The following is a 19,619-nucleotide window of genomic DNA, read 5'->3' as shown; positions in this document are numbered from 1 at the left end:
CTATAATACACATCAAAGCCCCACAGCAAACCTGCCTCAATTCTCTCTGGCCCCCTCCCATCCTCACCCCACCCCACCCCACGCCACCCCACCCCAAGAGAATATTGCTGAATATGATTTTATTGTCGTTGTGGAAAGAGGCTGGCAGAGCTCCGTGAGTTGAGACTAGTGGCACTTCAGTTGTGGAATCTAACACCCTGTCACTGCACAGCAAATCACAAAACTGATGCACATGTTGGTATCAGAACTTTATTCTAAGTTATAAAGGAAACTGACACACTTAATGACAGTGGTGGTGCTGAAAATAATTTAGAAATTATCTGTTTCAAAATTCCACCAGTTTCTGACTCACTTCCTTCACTCTCTAACAAGTAGCATTTTGGCTTCTGTTTTAATGTCCCAATGAGCCACCAGGAGAGGCTATGGTCTTGTGGCTGCTAACTCACTCAGCTCATCAGTCTCCATGGCTGGCCCTTCTTCACATTCAACCCATTGGTCCGAGGATCAGAACACTAACTTTTGATGTTCCAGAAGCAATAAGCCAACATTTACGAGGCATTCTAAACAGTTTCTGCTAATGAAAGCAAATCACATCAAATTCTTACCCAGCCCAACATACCTGTCTCCTTAGCCTCTAAACAATACCAAGCAATGCGAGCCAGTCATTGAAGTCTCACCAAAGGGCGGGGGGGGGGGGGGGAGTTAAATGGCCTCTTACTGTTTGGAGTCTTTTTTGTGTTTTTTGTTTTTGTTCTTGTTTTTGAGAAAAGGCTTCTCTGCACAGCTCCGGCTGTCTTGTAATTCACTATGTAAAGCAGGCTGACCCTGAGCTCCACCTACCTTTACCTTGCTAGTGCTGGGATTAAACGTGTGTACCACCACACCCAGCTTTAAAATATTGTTTTTATTAGTCTCCTATTTTACTTTAACCCCAGCTTCAGAATATATTTATGTCCACACGTCCCTAATCTAGAGTGTACACATAGCATCCTATAAGTAATAACCCTGAGTCTCATAAAATCCTGACATCCATTTTAGTATCCAGGTGGGACTATTTTCAGAGAATGTTAAAAGAATATGTCTGGTTAGTTTGTTTTATTTTATAGAAAGAAAAATGACAACACTCGAGCTTTGTAATAGAAACAAAAAAATACTGCTTCTCACTCAGTTATACCAGGAATACTTCGACTATAGAATGATGTTTTTAAGTTTTTTCCACATTTATATACATATACAATGTACTTTGATCATGTCCTCCCCTCTGTTTTCCTCTCTTATCTTTTTCCCGTCCCATCAAAACTCTTTTCTCCAACAAGTCTCCTTACTTTCCTACTTTCATGTGGTGTAGTGTGTGTGTGTGTGTGTGTGTGTGTGTGTAAATGCATTGCCTACATGATCACAGAAAGGAGATTGTTTACGTGAGCATAGGCAATTAAATGAAGAATATGACGTCTCCTGCCTCAGTACCTTAATTGTTCCTTAGACATGGGTGGGGCTTATGAGCTCCTCTTCTATCCATAATGAAATGTTGATAGGTCCAGTCTTGTGCAAGTAGATGCTTATTTTTCTATCACAATGATAAGTCTTTTCTAAATTATGTGCTTTGGCAGACTCGTTTTTCAATTCCTTTTAAAAGCAAAGTATCAAAATTGGGATCCATTTTTTTAAAAATTCAAATTCAAATAAACATTCATTTTCTAAACTGAACTAAATTTATTTATTCACCTTTAATTTTTTTATTATTATTCTATTTTATGTGTATTTTGCCTGCATGTGCATCTACATACCACATGCATGCCTCATGCACAAGGAAGTCAGAAGAGGGTGTCATATGCCCTGGAACTGGAGATACAGACAGTTGTGAGCCACCATGTGAGTACCAGCAATCAAGCCCAGATCCTCTGGAAAAGAAGCCAATACTCTTGACCACTGAACCAACTCTCCAGCTCCTTATTCCGTTATGTTAATATTTCTTTGTTAGGTGACTACTTTCTTCTTAGTGCTTTATTAAGAAAGCACCTTTTTGCAGACCCTCCAACCATCTTGAATTGGCTCATTTCTCACCCCAGATACTGACCCCCCCCCCAAATCTAAGCCATCATCATCTCTTATCTGAACTGCTCCAACAACTTCCTACCTTGGATTATTCTCCCACAGTCTACAAAGCTGTCCACTCTACCTGAAATAAAATTCGGATTTCTTCTGTTAGCATGGTGGTATACACCTTTAATCTCAGCACTGGGGAAACAGAGAGAAGTTAGTCCCTGTAAGTTCAAGTCAAGCTGACTACATAGAATGTTCTACGCCAGTTGAGGCTACTTAGTATGGCCCTGTCTCAAAACAAAACAAAACAACAACAACACAGACAAACAAAAAACAAATTTCTTCTCAGGGCTCAAAAACCTAGTTCCAGTCTAATTCACTACCTTTTCCTCCCATATCCACTCTTCTAGTCCAGACATACCTGGAGGACTTAACGAATAGCAGCACCACCCCATGGAAGAATAGGAAAAAATGCCTAGAAAATTGACAGTGTTTTCTTATCACACTGACTTGGGAAAGGCGCCTGCATTGGCTGTCAGTGGGCAAGGTCTGTGCATCAGGCTCCTGAAATTTAGAAAGTGGCTGTGCCTCACTTTTGGGATGGTCTATTATGACACAGGGTCATTGTATCTCAAATGCCGGTAGCTGAGCTACTGTCACAAGCACAGAGCTTGTTCTCACCAAATGATTTCTATGTTTGCTGGTACTTTCAGCCCAGAGCAATCCCTTCCTGGCTTGTTAATTTTTATCACCTGGGAGTCAGATTCAATATCATCTTCTCAAAAGGGCTTTGCCTGACTCTCATTTCTAACGTTACCTCCTCCACTAGCTCCTACTAGGTTTACTATTCCACAACCCTGCTTTGCTTTGTTTTTAGCACATATCCCTATAAAATATTATTTATTGCCAACTCTTTTGTTGTTTCTCTCCCTCCTCAGTCAAAAGTCAACTCTCCGGGCGGGGGGGTGGGGGGGGGGGAATGGAGAGGCTGCTCAGCAGTTAGAATCACTGGTTCAATTGAACAAGGTTCAATTCTCAGCACCCACATGGCAGCTCATGGTCATCTAAAACTCAAGTTCCAGAGAATCCAATGTCCTCATCTGGCTTCTGCAGGCATCAGACATGCACATGGTACACAGATATACACAGAGACAAAATACTCATACGCATAAAATAAACAAATAAATAGATTTAATTCAATTCTCCAAACAATACCTGCAGTAGCTAACAGTATTTATAATACAATGGTTAGTTGTCGTGTGTGAAATTAATAACTATCTAGAATACATTTTCTTATTTAAGATTAAGATTTCTTTCATCTTCAAGTAACCATGATCTCTAGTGCTTTTTCCTCCGTCAAGTTGCATTTTTGCAATGGATTTGTTTTAGCCTAATTTGGTTCTTGCTACCCTGAGAAACAGAGCCCAGGGTCTCACACACACTAGGCAAGCTACGGAGCTACACTCACAGCCACAGAAGTTAGTTTCACATTATAAAATGCTCACATTTACGTAGCACAGAGAAGTAATGCAAAATTCAAAATGTCCTAATAGACCATCCCAAAAGTGAGGCACAGCCACTTTCTAAATTTCAGGAGCCTGATGTTCAAGAAAACCCTTAAATACACCAGAGGCACTGGAGTAGCAGCTACTTCCAGACTCCTTGTTAAGGGCAGATCCTTCCAACGGTGTCGCCAGATCTGCTACCGCAGACAAGGCCTTCCTGTGACCAGCATCCTTACAATCACCTGTGCTGAGGCGTCGGCTAGCAGGGACTGACTGGAAGGGCCTTTACCGTCTGGCCATAATCACCCCAGTTCCATCTCTCACCTCTCACTCCATTTTTTTTTTTTTAATTCACTGCCTACTACAATGGCACAGCAGTAATTGCCCTAGGTTCCACTATATACGCCATCTTCCTGTTTTGTTATTTGTCTCTACAACATTAAGGGCCATTTGACCTGTTCTTCTTATTTGTTTTTATGATTGTCTTTCTTCCTACCCAGAATACAAGCTCCCTGAACATGGACATTTCTTTCTGTTCTTTGCTGTAGCTTTAACACTCAGATCTGTGACTCTCACACAATAGAGACATTAAATATAGTAATGTTATTACACAAATGAATGAACAATCATTTATTTTTATGTAATAATCTAATCACAACACTTATTTTATACACATTTTTCACATTTCTGAATCACATTAGTATCACATTTTTTAAAATTTGGAATTGGTTGATGATGACTAAAACATTATTTGTCTAGATTTGCTTTTGCTTTCATTGTGTTTTTCTGAAATACCTTACCACTCTCTAAATATGTAATTATAGTTTTGAAGCCTGCAGCAGTTTGAATGAGAATGAGACACCCATAGGCTCATATGTTTGAATGCTTCGTCCCCAATTAGTGGAACTGTTTGGGAAGGATTAGGAGGTGTGGCCTTTTTAGAGGGGATGTGTCACTGCCAGAGGAGGGGGTCTGTAGCTTCAAAAGCCCAGCCCAGGCTTAGTGTCTCTGTCTTTCTCTCTGTCTCCCTCTTTCCCTGTCTCTCTGTCTCTCTCTCTCCCTCCCTCCCTCTCTTCCTCTCTCCACACTACCTGTGGATAAGGATGTAAGCTCTTAGTTACTGCTCAAGCACCATGTCTGCCTGCCAACCACCATGCGCCCCACCATGATGATCATGGACTAACATTCTGAACTGTAAACAACTCCCCAACTAAATGCTTCCTTTTCTAAGTTGTATATCTTTTTGAAAGCATTTTAATGTAACTTGTAAAGATAAATTATTTTCTTTTGCTACAAAGAAAAAAAAACATCTTGATTATAAAACTAGAGCTAATGTAAAATATCTGAATATTCACTTAAGAAAGATTTTTAGTTTGAAATTATTTCTAAATATTAACAGAAATTACCCTTTTAGTTCTGATCACTAGATGACTAAACCAGTTAATTTCTGGGCTGGACAGATGGCTTAGTGAGTTGCTCTTGCAGAGGACCCAAGTTCGATTCCCAGCATCCACACGGTGGCTTACAGCCATCTTTAACCGCAATGCCAGGGACTGTGATACAGTCTTCCACTTCTGACTTCCATGGGTACCAGGCATACACATGGTGTGGACTCATCCAGGCAAGACACTCAAAGACAAAACAATTAAAATAATTAAAAAGTTAATTTCTAATGTCCCTCCAACATTAAGAATCTATGTCAACTTAAAAAAAATGATCTTAAGAGTTAATAAGTCAGAGTTGTTTACAATGGTTCTGGAATATTCATCTTCATGTTCATTCTCTCTCTCCCTCCCCACCTTCTAAGAAGCCAGGAGCAGGCATTTCACTGATAATAAACTCCACAAATCAGTTCTAAAGTAAAAGAGGGAAGATTGGAAAAGTAAAGGAGTTCAGAGGAAAAATGTGTGTGGGCCAGGTGTTCATACGAGCACTATTAATTACTTTAGAAAAATGGTGAAATAAAGAGTACAAGTGATCGAACAGTGAAATATCAGGGTTAGAGCTGAGTGAGCAGAACCGAAATGAACAGGAAGAAAATACAGAAAATGGCTGAGGGCAAATTCATGAAGGCTGGGTGAAAGTTAATACAACTAAGAAAGTTTCTGAGGTTTTTGTTGTTGTTGTTGTTGTTGTTGTTGTTGTTGTTGTTGTTGTTGTTTTTCAAGATAAGGTTTATCTGTGTAGCCGTGGCTGTCCTGGACTCGCTTTGTAGACCAGGTTGGCCTGAAACTCACAGCGATCTGCCTGCCTCTGCCTCCAAAGTGCTGGGATTAAAGGCATACACCACCATGACCTGCAGAAAGATTATTTTATATTTTGGAAAAAAGTAGAAAGAAATTGATAAGGAAAGGGTAGGTAGACAAGCAAGTAGGTGGCTCTAAAGCACAGTGAGTCAGGTATATTACATAGTAAGTATTTTGAGATTATTCAGTCACTGGGTTTTATAGACAAAGAAATTAGATCCCGGAAGGAAAATGGCCCAATAGTCACCCTTTCTTTCCCCTCCACTGCAGTGATAAAGACACTTGCTAACATAGCCTTGTTCCCACTTTCTTCTCCCTGTCTCCTAGGCCATGCACAAGATCTGAAGCGTTTGTGAGATTCTAGCTGTCCACCTCAACACTCAACTGTCAAAGAAGAAATAAGGGGTAATGTACTAATGTCCAACCGCCTGAATCATCCTGGCTTCACACCAAGATCTAGAGTGGGCAGGATGTGGTCACACTGCAGGCCTGGCTCCTCCAGCTGTGGAAACCAGCCAGGCATTATGCTGATGCACATATTCCCATCACCAGCCAATGAGACAGGAAGCAAAACAATCACCAATAACTCACCTACAAAGCCACACAAGGCTGCTATGGGGTCACAAAAACAAATCTCAGTTTCTTCCATACACAAATACACTCTTTTCCTCTCTCACTACCTCACAAATGGCCAGGACAGAACCTGAGCCACCTTATCAGGCCTCACTAATTACTACCATATTCTTCACTCTTGGTTTTACAAAAACAAAGAGCAAAACCAAAATCCTACAGATAGATTCATATGTTCAAAAAACATGTAAAATAAGTACAAAAGAATATTTACCAAAAGAGCAATGTAGTCAGAAGGAAAAACACATAGGAAAAAAACTTACTATGTTGTTGCCCTAGTTTACTTCCTATTATTGTAAAATTTTTAATTACATCGTGTGTGTGTCTGTGTGTGTGTCTGTGTGTATGTCTATATGTGTGTCTGTGTGTGTGTCTGTGTGTGTGTGTCTATGTGTGTGTGTGTGTCTGTGTGTGTATGTGTCTGTGTGTGTGTGTATGTCTGTGTGTATGTGTCTGTGTGTCTGTGTCTGTGTGTGTGTGTGTGTCTGTGTTTGTGTGTGTGCGTAGCACTCATGTGGTGATAAGAAGACAACTTGCGAGAGTGGGCTCTTTCTTTACCATGTAGGAACAGGGTGAAGGGAGAGATAGAAGCCAAGTTCATCAAGCTTGGGAGGGGAAAAAAGCCCTTACCTTCTGAGCCATCTTGCCTCTTTCCCCCAGAATGTTTGAAAGCAATGGCTTCCAGGATTAGGAAATAGTTTCATTGGTAAAATATCTACCATACAAGCATTAGGACGTAAGTTTGCTGCTTTAGAGGACGCAGCATGATGGTACACACCTGTATCCTCAGCACTGGGGAGCAGGTACAGGTGGATTCCTAGAGGTCTCTAACCAGCCAACCTGGCCGACTTGGCACATTCCAAGCCAGTGAGAGATACTGTCTCAAAAAACAAGTTATCTAAGGAATAATATTTGGATGTCCTCTGACCTACACACACACACACACACACACACACACACACTCTCTCTCTCTCTCTCTCTCTCTCTCTCTCTCTCTCTCTCTCTCTCTCCTATAATGGCTTCTATATGACATCATCATTGGAATACCTTGTTTTGCACAACTGTTTGTAATTGAGACTCAGTTCATTTAAGTAATAATCTCAACTAAAATAAAACATGTTTAAAAGATTTAAAACAGGTATTATAATCAAATAATAACAATTATTTTACTACCTTAAAATATACTTTTGTATAGTTATAATCCTGTTTACTAAGAATATTCATTTGTGTTTTCTTTATGCTAAATATAAATCAAAATACATATAATAACAAGTGTAATTTGATAAATACAAATTTTTCTGATACTTTTTCTAGTTATATAGGACAAAATGGCTTAATTCTTTTATTTTTTACAAATAAAATTTGGATTTGTATTATTCTGTGTTAAGAAACTGTTTTCATCATTCTTATAAAACATTTTCCCCATTTGCTCTTTACTGTCAATGAGATGATACGAGTGGTCACTTCTCACAATCTCCAATTTTCTCAGTCTTTCTCTGACACTACTCAATATTAACTTCTGAACACTTGATAAAGGTGTAACTTCTTCTAATACGAATTTATTTTTTTTAATGTTTATTTTTATACCTACTATGAGCTAAGCTCTATGTTACAAAACTTTGTATTACATTAAATGGAATAAGCCAGGCAAAGAAAAACAAATATTTCATTGTCTCACTCATACAAGGAATCAGAGACGTAAGATGTAGCAAGGTGAGTGTAATGCCAATACTAACTCTTTTAAAATACAGAATGAATGTTGGGTTGTCACAAAAAAACACGATTATGTGAAGTAACGTATTAGCTCAATTAAGACATAACAGATGTATCCTGCAAACACAATACTATACATTATAAGTACATAGAATTTTATCTGTCAACCTCAGATAAATAAAAGGCAGATTCATTCTTTTAAGAACTCATTGTTTACTAAAGACAAAAGACTACGGAATTAAGGTTTACTGTGTTGAGTACGTACCACAACACAGAAATATCCCTAAAAGTGTTGTTTAACTCAAAGAGAAAGGTCTATTAACAGCCACATTTTGTATCATTGAGTAAGTCCACTTCTATATCAAGAAAGAGGTGACTTAACATTGCTTTGCGCTTCTCCACCTTGGCAAAGCACAGTCAATAAATAAAGACATCACAAAAACATCTCTGAGAATTACAATAATCACCCATTTCCTTACTTTTTGCCAGGTTTAGCACCACTATATTTAGACATGTCAGCCTAAGACATAATTTAACTTAGGAAATATAAGTCCAGACACCATTAAAACCAAATATGAATGTGGCAAGAAAAGCATGAGCTAAAATTTATAGCATGATATGCAAAAATTATATTTCTATCTGTGTTTTTAACCATATCTACTTACATCTATTTTGGTACTTAAGCATCTGAATAAAAATAGCATAATTGAAGGTATAAATCTCTATTGTTTATGAACTAGGAGAAAGGTTGATTAGATGTCATAGCTCATGTTTTTTAATTGTAACAACACAAAACAGGGCCTTCTCTTTCCCTAAAATGAACAGATTATAAGAAGAGTGTTTCTATTTATGTATGTATGATATCACTAACATTTACAATGTTAGTATGCACCTAAAAATAAAGGCTTGTCACACAGAAAAGCAGTGTATATGTACACTAACATTCATGCTTGATTTCTTGCTACTCCCACTGCCTTAAATAGTATGTACAATTCTTATGAATGCTTGGCTGGACATAAATACACATTCACTATTTTCTTTTAGAACATTAGTCTTTAAAAGAAAGAAAACATAAGAACAGGAAAATGTTATTCACAGAACACTGGTGATATTCTGGTTTTATAAATACAGTCATTTCAACTTGAAGGGCCATATTTGACAGGCAAGGCACAGATAGCCATAGATTTTACATATATCCTTCTTTCTCATTTCTCGCCATATAGAGGTGAATTTAATTTTCCTCAGTCTCAGGGTGCCTTCCACAAGACGTAAACATAGCCCAGCCTTGCTCAGAGGTGAAATTAAGGGCAGCAAAACCACCTAGCAAAGTTGTTTTGGTCCTACAGTCTCATGGCAAGAACTAAGAGCAACGTCAAACGAGATTGGTGAGTCCTAGTAACTAGTGCCTGTTTCACCAAGGAGCAATTACTCAGCAGACAGCTGAGGTACCAAATTCTACCATCCTGAAATTGCAGGTCCTCAGGCCCAAGCCTCCTCATCAACTGGATGGATTATGCAATGGCCATTGATACCTGGGTTTGAAATAACAGCAGTTTAGGAAGTTTGATTTATGGATTTCAAGCCAGTTCAATGTCACCTGCCAGCACTGCTACCTGAAGACTCTTGTGACTCCCCCTCCCCCACAGGATAAAGAGCTTCCCGGTCCAGCTTATGCATTCATTTCTCGGGCAATTTTTCTATTGGTGAAAACAATGGACTCTTTCAATATTCTCTTATCAACAAAGGGCTCTAAGATGCAGTCCTTCAGGCCATATCCTTCTGACTTCCCTACAGTGATGACTGGCGCTGAGAGACGCCAGACTAGGAGAGCTGAATAGGAGACAGGCCACTCACCTCTTTGAGCTGCTCCAGCTCTTGTTTGAGGCCGTCGTACTCGGCCTCCAGCTCATCATACTGTTGCTTGAGAGTCAGTTTCTCCTCCAGCACCACCAGCCCGTACTCGGCAGCCTGAATCTTCTCGTGGGTGGTTTCTGTGAGCTCCTTGGTCAGCCTCTCTATTTCAGTTTTATAGTGGTCTACGGTGTGCACCACCTCTTCTGCGGCCATAGCGGGATGCAAAGCAGAAGGGGGAGGAAAAGCAAACAGGGATGGAGCAAGAAAATGGAAAGGAAAAGTGCCCGATGGATAGGCAGAGTGCCCTGAGGCCCGGCCGGCAGCGGCTGCTACACGGCCGGAAGCACTAAGGAGGAATGCAGCATGGAGACTGCGGGGTGAGGACCGCAGGCAGCCAGGACCCTCGGGGCCACGCGCCCGGGCATTCAGCAGCCAAGCTCGCGCAGCAAGAGGCTCTGCGGCCTCAGAGGCGCGTGGCCGCCATGTCTCGGGCCGCGTCACTGCGGTCCACCGCCCAGCGCTCCGCGGGAGGGTGAGCTCCACCTGCTCGCCCGGCCCTGCGGCAGCCAGTGCACACGGGTGCGGACTCCGGCTGGCCCTCTCCCTCCCGGGCCACTCAGGATGCAGGGACGTAGGGCAGGGGGCGGAGCAAAACCAAAACCCCACTGCGCCTCGCAGCGCGGACCGCTGAGGAGGGATGAGGGCAGAGGAACCAAGAACTGGCTGAGGGATGGAGGGAGGCTAAGGAAGGCTGAGGAGGGGCAACTGCGCAGAGGAGGGTTGAAGGCTAAGAAGACGAAGGGATGGCTTGAAGAGAGATGGAGGCTCAAGAGGTGAAGAAGGCTCAGGGTGGGAGAGATGCTAGGCTGAGGAAACCAGGGCCACTGAAGAGGGACAGGACAGGTGGGAAGGGTGGAGTCTGAGAGATCAGAACACTAAGAAGTCCTCCACCAGGCTGACTTTGCTGAGGTGGGAATTCAAAGGACACCAGAGTGCGGTGGGCTTGCAGACACAGAGCTAGTGTTACAGGCTCTGAGCTTTCAATACGTGAAGGAATGCTGCTTTTCCAAAGCTCGACAGGAGTCCTACCTCCTCTTTCTAATTTGGTCTAGTCCACCTAATATCCTACCAAAGAACTTTGCTGTTCACCAGCCCCAAGCATCTGTTCATGTAGTTCATCACAGGAGCTTTGTCTCTCCGGAAAACTACTATTGTAGCGTGTTGTTGTATATTATTACTGGGGAGATGTAAACAAATATCTACTCACCCCAGAGGCCAAAGCTACCACCACAGTCCAACTTGGTGAACCAATTATAATTGTATAAAAATCATAACTACAGGAATAAGGGTAAGGGGTTATTTACAGGAACAGAAATGACCCAAAAATAGCTACCTCACCAAAAGCCCACCCCAGTGGTGACAGCTCACAGACAGCAGAAAACCCGGACCACACTGCACAACTTGCAGGCAGCGCAACAGGTTGAAGACTATCTCTTTCCGATAGCTCAGGTGATCTGTGTCTCCTCTAGGCATCTAAGCCTGTCTGGCTCATCTCTCTGCCAGCTTTACTGATAGTACAAGCCTGGGGAGGGAGTGAATCTGGTTAGTTTCAGGAATCTCTAGAAGTCTTTGAGTTGACTACTTCTGACCTAAGAGCTTCCTAGAATGATGGGATCTTTTACTTCTCTTTAGAACATCCTGTGTGTTGAACTTCTGTTAAAATGAACTGTTTTATCCAAGAGGAAATTGTTACAACTGCACATGTTCAGTAAGCCTCTAGGCCTGCAGTTCTCAACCTTTAGGGGTCACAGGGGTCACATATCAGATAGTTACATTACAATTCATAACAGTAGAAAAATAGTAATGAAGTAACAACAAAATAGTTTTATGGTTGGGGTCACCACAACATGAGAAACTGTATTAAAAGGTAGCAGCATTAGGAAGGTTGAAATACTAGCATTGTATTTCTTCCAGATAATTCTATGAAGGTTTCACTACATGGATTCTTCAGGAAAGGAAACAAGTCTGTGATTTCTTTTGGGAAGTATTTAGGATATTCAACTAAGAAAAATACAGCCCGTGAATAAGAGCAAAGTTCTTGAGATTGTGAGTCTGCATATGCACCTGTTGCAGGATATTTGATCACAGTGTGTACCCCAAGATTCTATTTCTAGTTGTGGTGTAGCTAAGCCCTAGCACACACCTTTAATCCAAAACAGGAATAAATACAGTCAATGATACATCTAGAGGCCAAGTAAGCAAGCAGTTAGTTGACAGGGAGTGAACATAGAGAAAAACCATAGAGTATAAGAGGAAGTCAGGAAGATGGATAGAGAGACACCAGGAAATAGAAGGGAGGGACATTGGGTTTTGAGAACTTCCATTTGGGACCTCAGCTGAGGAAAAAGTCAGCTAGCTGTTTTCTCGTGTCTCTGAGCTAGCAAGCTCTCACCCCTGCATCTGGCTCCCAAGTCTTTTTGGTAAAAATCGAACATTTGAGATTTTGTTAAAAACAACATTGAGCAAAGTAAATAACTGTTTCCTACAGAGAGGTAGCAGCAGTCCTGAATGGTCCAGTGAAGACACAGAACAAATGGGAAAACATCAGTCCCGAGTCCCCAAATCAGTCATCATCTTTTGACTCTTCTTTAGACTCAGGTGCCCTTTGTGGCAGGTCATGACTTATCTGCAGAATCTTCCTGACTGTGTATGCTACTTGCATACCTTTTAGTCAGACAGCAGGGTCACCCCATCCCTCCTGATGGACAACTGCCTTGGCTATGGCTCCAGGGGCCTTGGGTCCAGACTCATGGTAAGAACTGTTTTGTTCCCATCTCAGGCAAAGCCCCTTTCCATATACTTTTTGAACTACTCATTCACCTATCCACCCTCAACTTCTTGCTGGCCCCAGGTGGCACTTGCCAGAAGGATGCCACCATAACCCCATAATCAACTTGTGATCATGCCAAAGAACATCTGACTGAGTTTTAAGCACTTCAGATGTCCTTCGGCTTCCTGTTCCTCATGTTGGCCACAGGGAAGAAAGAGGTTCTTCCCTCGCCCCCTTGTTTTGTTTTTTGGCTTTGGGTTTTGGGGGTTTTGCTTCTTTCAAGACAGAGTTTCTCTGTGTATACACGACTGTTAAAGTAGTCTTTTATTCTCCTGAGAAATAGTCATCTTAGAGGCTTACTGCCTCTGTCTGCTAACCAAGGCCTAGTCTTGGAAGCTTCAAGCCTCTGTACAATCTTATCTAGGCCTAGAATGTTTTCAGCCTCTGAGACTTACTGCTGAATTAGCTCACCCTTTCTAGCCCTTTGTGAACTCTGGCTGGATAGTTCAACTCAGCTTGTTCAGGCTCAAACTCCTCTCCAAGCTGACTGATTGAAACTGGCTTCTCTCAGCCTCTGACTGAATTGCTCTGCTTGGCCTCAAACTAATTTTAGCAATCTGTCTAATCTTTTGGCTCCTCATTCTCTGGCTTATTCTGTCTTCCAGTAAAACTGCCTCTGAATTCCATGAACTGAACTGCCATGAACTCAACTCCTTTCAATGCACTGCCTCAACTGAACTGCTTGAACAAAACTGACTAGAGCTCAGAGATCTGCATGCCTCTGTCTCCTGAGTGCTAGGATTAAAGGTATGTACCACCACACCTGGACCTAAACTTTTCTTTACCTGAAACCTGTCCTACACCAGGCTGGCCTTGAGTTCTGAGATCTGTTTGACTCTATCTCCTGGGATTAAGGGTGTGCCTATATTCCAGCCAGATCACACAGACCTAAAAAGTCTTTGAATGTGTGTTAGGGGAGATGAGATAGGAAGGATGTAAGAGCTAGGTGATGGGGGGATGGCATGAGGTGCTGAATCTGGACATGCCATGGCTGCAGCACTTATGAGATCACTGTAGATACAGTTACCTGGCCAAGACCCTCATTAGAGAAAGCTGACAAGTCAGTCAACATTCCAACCGCAGTAAGTCTCAGAAGCTGAAAACATTCTAGGCCTAGGTTAGATTGTACCGAGGCTAGAAGCTTCCAAGACTAGGCCCAGGTTAGCAGACAGAGGCAGTAAGTCTTGGAGACAACAATTATAACTTATAAATAAAAGTTACTTGTAGATTTCTAGGACCCTCTGTATCCTTATATTTTGCTGTTCTCCCATGCGTCTCTCATTTAGAGTCCCAATAGGATGCCTTCCCCTCTGTCCCAGTTTCCTGGTAAGTGAAGGCTTTTGTGGGACATGCCCCTTGGGCTAGTATGCAGATATAAGTGAGTATATACCATTTGATTCTTTCTGCTTCTGGGTTAACTCACTCATTATGATCATATCTAGCTCAATCCATTTATCCACAAATTTCGGGAATTCCTTGTTTTTAATAGCTGAGTAGTATTCCATAGTGTATATGTACCACAGTTTCTTTATCCACTCTTCTACTGAGGGACACTTAGGCTGTTTCCATGTTCTGGCTATTATGAATAAGGCTGGAACAATATGATAGGCAGATTTGGGCCCAGGGGTCCCGCTCAAACTAAGGCACCAGCCAAGGACAATACAGGAGGTAAACTTTAAACCCCTTCCCAGATCTAGCCAATGGACAGAATATTCTCCACAGTTGAGTGGAGAGTGTGATATGACTTTCTCACATACTCTGGTGCCTCACATTTGACCATGTCCCCTGGAGGGGGAGACCTGGTGGCACTCAGAGGAAGGACAGCAGGTAGCCAAGAAGAGACTTGATACCCTATGAGAATATATAGGGGGAGGTAATCCCCCTCAGGAACAGTCATAGGGGAGGGGAATAATGGGAAAATGGGGGGGTAGGAATGGGAGGATACAAGGGATGGGATAAACATTGAGATGTAACAAGAATAAATTAATTTTAAAAATACAAAAAATAAATAAATAAATAAATAAAATTATTTTATATTTATAAAAAAAAATAAATAAATAAATAAATAAAAGTTACAATTATACACATTATTTTGTATGATTATTGTATGCTAATAAAAAGTTTTTAAAGGGATATTTTTTTAAAAATGAAGGCTGGACATGGTGATGAACAAGTGCTGGGAATCAAACATGGGTCTTCTCTGAGAGCAACAGATGCTCTTAACTACTGAACCATCTCTCCAGCTCCATGCACAAGGTTTCGTGTGGACTTATGCCTTCAGTTCTTTTCTGTATGTCTAGGTATAAAGTCTCTGGTTTGTGTGGCAACTGTAACAGTTTTGTAGACCTCGATATCTTCCTGAGTAGCTGGGCCACTTCAAATTCCCAGCGCCAGTAGGTAAGAGACTCAATTCCTCCCTATCCTACACAATGCTTGGCCTTATCTGTATTTACCTTTAATGTTAGTCACGCTAAATATAAAATAATAATGTCTTGTGGCTTTAATTTTCATTTCCCTGGTGGATAATAATGCTAACCACTTTTTTCATGTGTTTGTTGGCCATAGATAAATCTTCATTGGACAAATGCCTATCCAGACACTTAAACCATTATTGGAGGAAAGCTACCTTTTTACTGTTGAGTATATAAATTCTTTGTATGTTCTAGAAACAAGTCCCTCATCAGATATTTTATTTTAAAGGCTCTTTTTTTTTTTTTTTCTTATTCTAAAGGTTGTCTTTTCATAGTCTTACAAAGTTTTAAATTTTGATGAAGTCCAGTTTACCTATTTTGGTATTGTCTTGTTTTTCATACTTTGGCTGTTATGTTTAAATTTTTATTGCTAAATATAAGTTTGTAAATAATAATTAAACCTTCTAAGAGGTTTTATAATTAGACTTTCTGTGACTCAGCTGTGCATGGTGGCGCACAGCTATAATCCCAGCACTTGGGAGGCAGAGGCAGGTGGATCTCTGTAAGTTTGAGGCCAGCCTGGTCTACAAAGTGAGTCCAAATCGACCAAGGCTACACAGAGAAACCCTTCCTCAAAAAACAACAACAATAATTAATAATTATAATGATACCTGTGGTGGCTATTGTTGGTTATCATCTTGACTACATCTAGAATTAACTAAAATTGAAGTGGCTGGGCACACCTGTGAGGATTTTTTAAAATTCATGTGAAGTGGGAAGACTCAGTTCTAATGCAGATCACTGAGGAGAGAAGATCCACCTTTAATCTGGATGACACCTTCAGCTGCCAGCCTACATTAAGGACATGGAAGAAGGAAGCCTTTGCTCTTCCCCTGCTCACTCTCATTCTTGCTGGCACGTCTATTCCTTCACTGGCACTAGAGCTTACTTCTTTAGGATCCTTGTATACACTGAAAACCAGCTGAGACACACAGACTCATGGACTGAACAACTGCTGGGTTCTTGGACGTTTGTAGACAGTCAGTTTTAGACCAGCTGGACCACAGCCTGTAAACCATTCTATTAAATCAGAAGATAGATAGATGGATGGATGGATGGATGGATAGATAGATAGATAGATAGATAGATAGATAGATAGATGATATGTGACTGGTAGATGATATGTGATTGATAGATGATATGTGACTGGTAGATAGGTAGAGAGATGAAAGATAAATAGATAAATAGATGATACATAAGTAGATGATAGATAGAGAGATGATAGAGATAGAAATATAGATGGTGTGGATGTCATATCAATTCCCACCTTTACTTTATGGATTTGCAGACACCCTTTTCTGTCCTTTCTTGAATAAAGCACTGTTATGCACTTGAAAAAAAAGAAATGTAGATGATGGATGGCTAGATAGACAGATAGATAGATGATAGATGATAAATAGATAGCTAGATAGAAAGATAGATGATAGATAGATAGATAGAAAGATAGATGATAGATAGATAGATAGATACATAAATAGATGACAGACAGATAGATCATATATGATAGATAGATGAAAGATATAGATAGATAGATGATAGATAGAAAGATAGATAGATAGATAGATAGATGATATAGATAGAAGATAGATGGTACATAGATAAATAGATAGACAAGATGACAGATAGATAATCATTCTATAAATTCTGTTGTTATAGAGAACCCTAACTAGTACACCTTCTAAAACGACATCTATAACTAAACCTTCTAAGAGGTTTCTCTTAGTTTTAGATCTTGTGCTTGGGTCTCTGATCATGCCTGAATTTTTTATATTACATATAGCAATGATCCAATTTCATCTTTTGTATGTGGCTATTCAATTGTCCCAGCACTGCTTGTTGAAAAGTATCTTCCTTCCACATTGAATGGTCTGGGCATCCACTAAATGACTTTTAACCTAAAAGTCCAACCCAGATGACAAGCCAGACATGGTAGTATCAACACAAAACACAACTCACAGCTTATTCTGGAGCCAAATATAAGTGACCGTGGCCTGGGAACACAGAGTTATGTTCCAATGTGGGAGAAGTTTCATGAAGCTTTTGTAGTGACACAGTCAAGGCACTTTTAAAATACACTGATGGAAACATTAAATGGGCAGTTGTGGGCTGGAGAGATGACTCAGCAGTTAAGAGCATGCATTGACTGCTCTTTCAGAGGACCTGGGTTCAATTCTGAGCACCCATATGAAAGCTCACAACTGTCTGTAACTCCAAGATCCTTCACACAGACATACATGCAGGCAAAGCACAAATGCACATAAAATAAAAATTAATAAATGATTTTTTAAAATAGACAGCTACAGCAAAGTGGAAAAACTCACCTACGGACCCTATATCTCAACCTTCCAAATGCTGCAACCGTTCTTTACTACAGTTCCTTATGTTGTGGTGACCCCTAGACATAAAATTGTTTTATTTTTGCTTCATAACTGTAATTTTGTTGTTATGAATCATAATGTAAATGTCTAATATGTGACCCCAAAGGGATTTCAACTCACAGGCTGGGAACCACTGTCCTAGATGTCACCTGACTCTGCTTGGCCTTTTGGTTAAGGAAAATGAAGGTTTTGTTAAGTTAACATATTCCAAAATGTTTTTACCTGTTAGCCATAGAATGTTAGGTCTGATACAGAGGTATACGGAAAGGCTAGAGGGCTAAAGATAGCCAAAGATAAATTGTAGTTGGGCTTTGGACCTGCAACACTGCAAACTCTTCACTGTTGGAGTTCTAAGCAGTCAAATAGTGTTTGCAGACCCAGTTTCTTTCTAGAAAGTCTTGCTCACAATAAGGCATGCCTTGAATCCCAGATACTTGGAAGGCTAAGGTGGAAGGACTGTAAATCTTCCTGGGCTATGATTGTGAGTTCAAAGCCAGCCCAAGCAACTGTTGCAAGTCATGTTCTTCTGAATTTTAATATTCCCTCTAAGTTGAAGCACTTCCTTTTGGAGTCCCAGTTAGGAAACAGGAGACAAGCAAAAGGTCACATGCCTTTTGAAAACAGAACACGGAAGATTATTAAGGACCCTTATACTAGTTCCAACTGTCTTGATTTAGCTTGTTTTTTCAGTAATTTTGAAGTAGGGAAATGTAACCTGGTGGAGTCTTACAATTGTCCCATGTACAGGAAGAATCAAGACCACTCTTTGTATACTTGGAGGTGGGGGGAGAGGTAGGCCTAAGCACAGGTAATGGACATTTTATTTTCAGATGAAGGTTTAGTTGATAAATGAAAGCTTAGCTCTCCAGAGCCCAGAAACTCTTTGCCCAGGCCCTTTTTCTTTACAATGCAATGTCAGTGGTCATATTTAAGTTCCTGAAATGCTCTTTGCAAGTTCTGCAGTTTGCTATCTTCCTTCCCAATTCATTCCTCCCACAGAGGAGACCTCTGTGCATCCACATACAGTCTTGCCCTACAAGCAAATCAAATAGAAACAAAACTGTTTTCTTTTTTGCTCTTGAAAGCCAGTCATGCATACCCAGGGCCCAAGTAATTAGCAATTGAAATTGACACTTCTTTTTAAAATACCCCAACCCATTCAGAACACACTCCTTTAATCCTGGCACACAGAAGGCAGAGGCCATTGTACTCTGTGAGTTTGAGGCCAGCCTGGAATACACAGAAGGCAGAGGCAATCGTGTTCTGTGAGTCTGAGGCCTGGAGTACACAGAGAGCTCCAGATCAGGTTGAGCTACATAGTGAAACCTTGTCTCAGAAAGAGAGAGAATGAGGAGGAAAGGGGGAACAAATGTTTAAAACTTAAAATAACATTTCATAAGCAGCACAGTCTCCTTGTGGGTCCCACGTATGGGGAGTAGGAACTACTTCAGGCATGGACTCTGCCCCCCCCCAACTTTGATCACATCCCCCTAGAAAGACCACCTTGCCAGGCCACAGAGGAAGAGGATACAGGTAGTATATATGAGACTTGACAAGTAGAGGTCAGATGTTAGGGGAGGAGGGCTCCCCTTCCTGATGACTATGGAGGGAAGTAGAGAGGATGAGGGAGAGAGATACAACCAGGATGTGAAGAATTCAAACTGCAGAACAAGCAAGTGACTTAAATTGCTAAGCCCACTACTCTGAGACTGGCTGAGACTGAATGTCTAGGCATAGACAATGCTTCTTGTTGGCTACAGAATTTCTGTGAATTATTATTAGATGCCATTATTCATATGATAAGAATGAAGATTTACAGATGTCTTTTTTCTGCACATTCAAAGAGCAGAGAACCAGCCTTAGTTGTTCTGTGCGTCACACACACCTTA

The 19,619-nt window shown here is 40.9% G+C and overlaps 1 protein-coding gene across 7 annotated transcripts in view; it reads right to left on the bottom strand.

Annotated features, from left to right (window-relative positions):
• Positions 1-10,628, bottom strand: part of Bicd1 (BICD cargo adaptor 1) — a 121,917-nt gene extending 111,289 nt beyond the window's left edge. For 2 of the 7 annotated variants that reach the window (XM_051155632.1, XM_051155633.1), the window contains exon 1: positions 9,992-10,628. In XM_051155632.1, the coding sequence (XP_051011589.1) occupies positions 9,992-10,204 (213 nt within the window). In that variant the 5' untranslated portion in view covers positions 10,205-10,628. The remainder of the gene's footprint in view (positions 1-9,991) is intronic. The other 5 variants (XM_051155636.1, XM_051155638.1, XM_051155634.1 and 2 more) reach the window with 4 other exon arrangements.
• Positions 10,629-19,619: the final 8,991 nt, after the last annotated feature.

Source organism: Acomys russatus, chromosome 13 (assembly GCF_903995435.1).
Source record: "Acomys russatus chromosome 13, mAcoRus1.1, whole genome shotgun sequence".
NCBI classification, from domain to species: domain Eukaryota; kingdom Metazoa; phylum Chordata; class Mammalia; order Rodentia; family Muridae; genus Acomys; species Acomys russatus.
The sequence above is the reverse complement of the archived record's forward strand: the minus strand, read 5'-3'. Positions and strand labels throughout refer to the sequence as shown.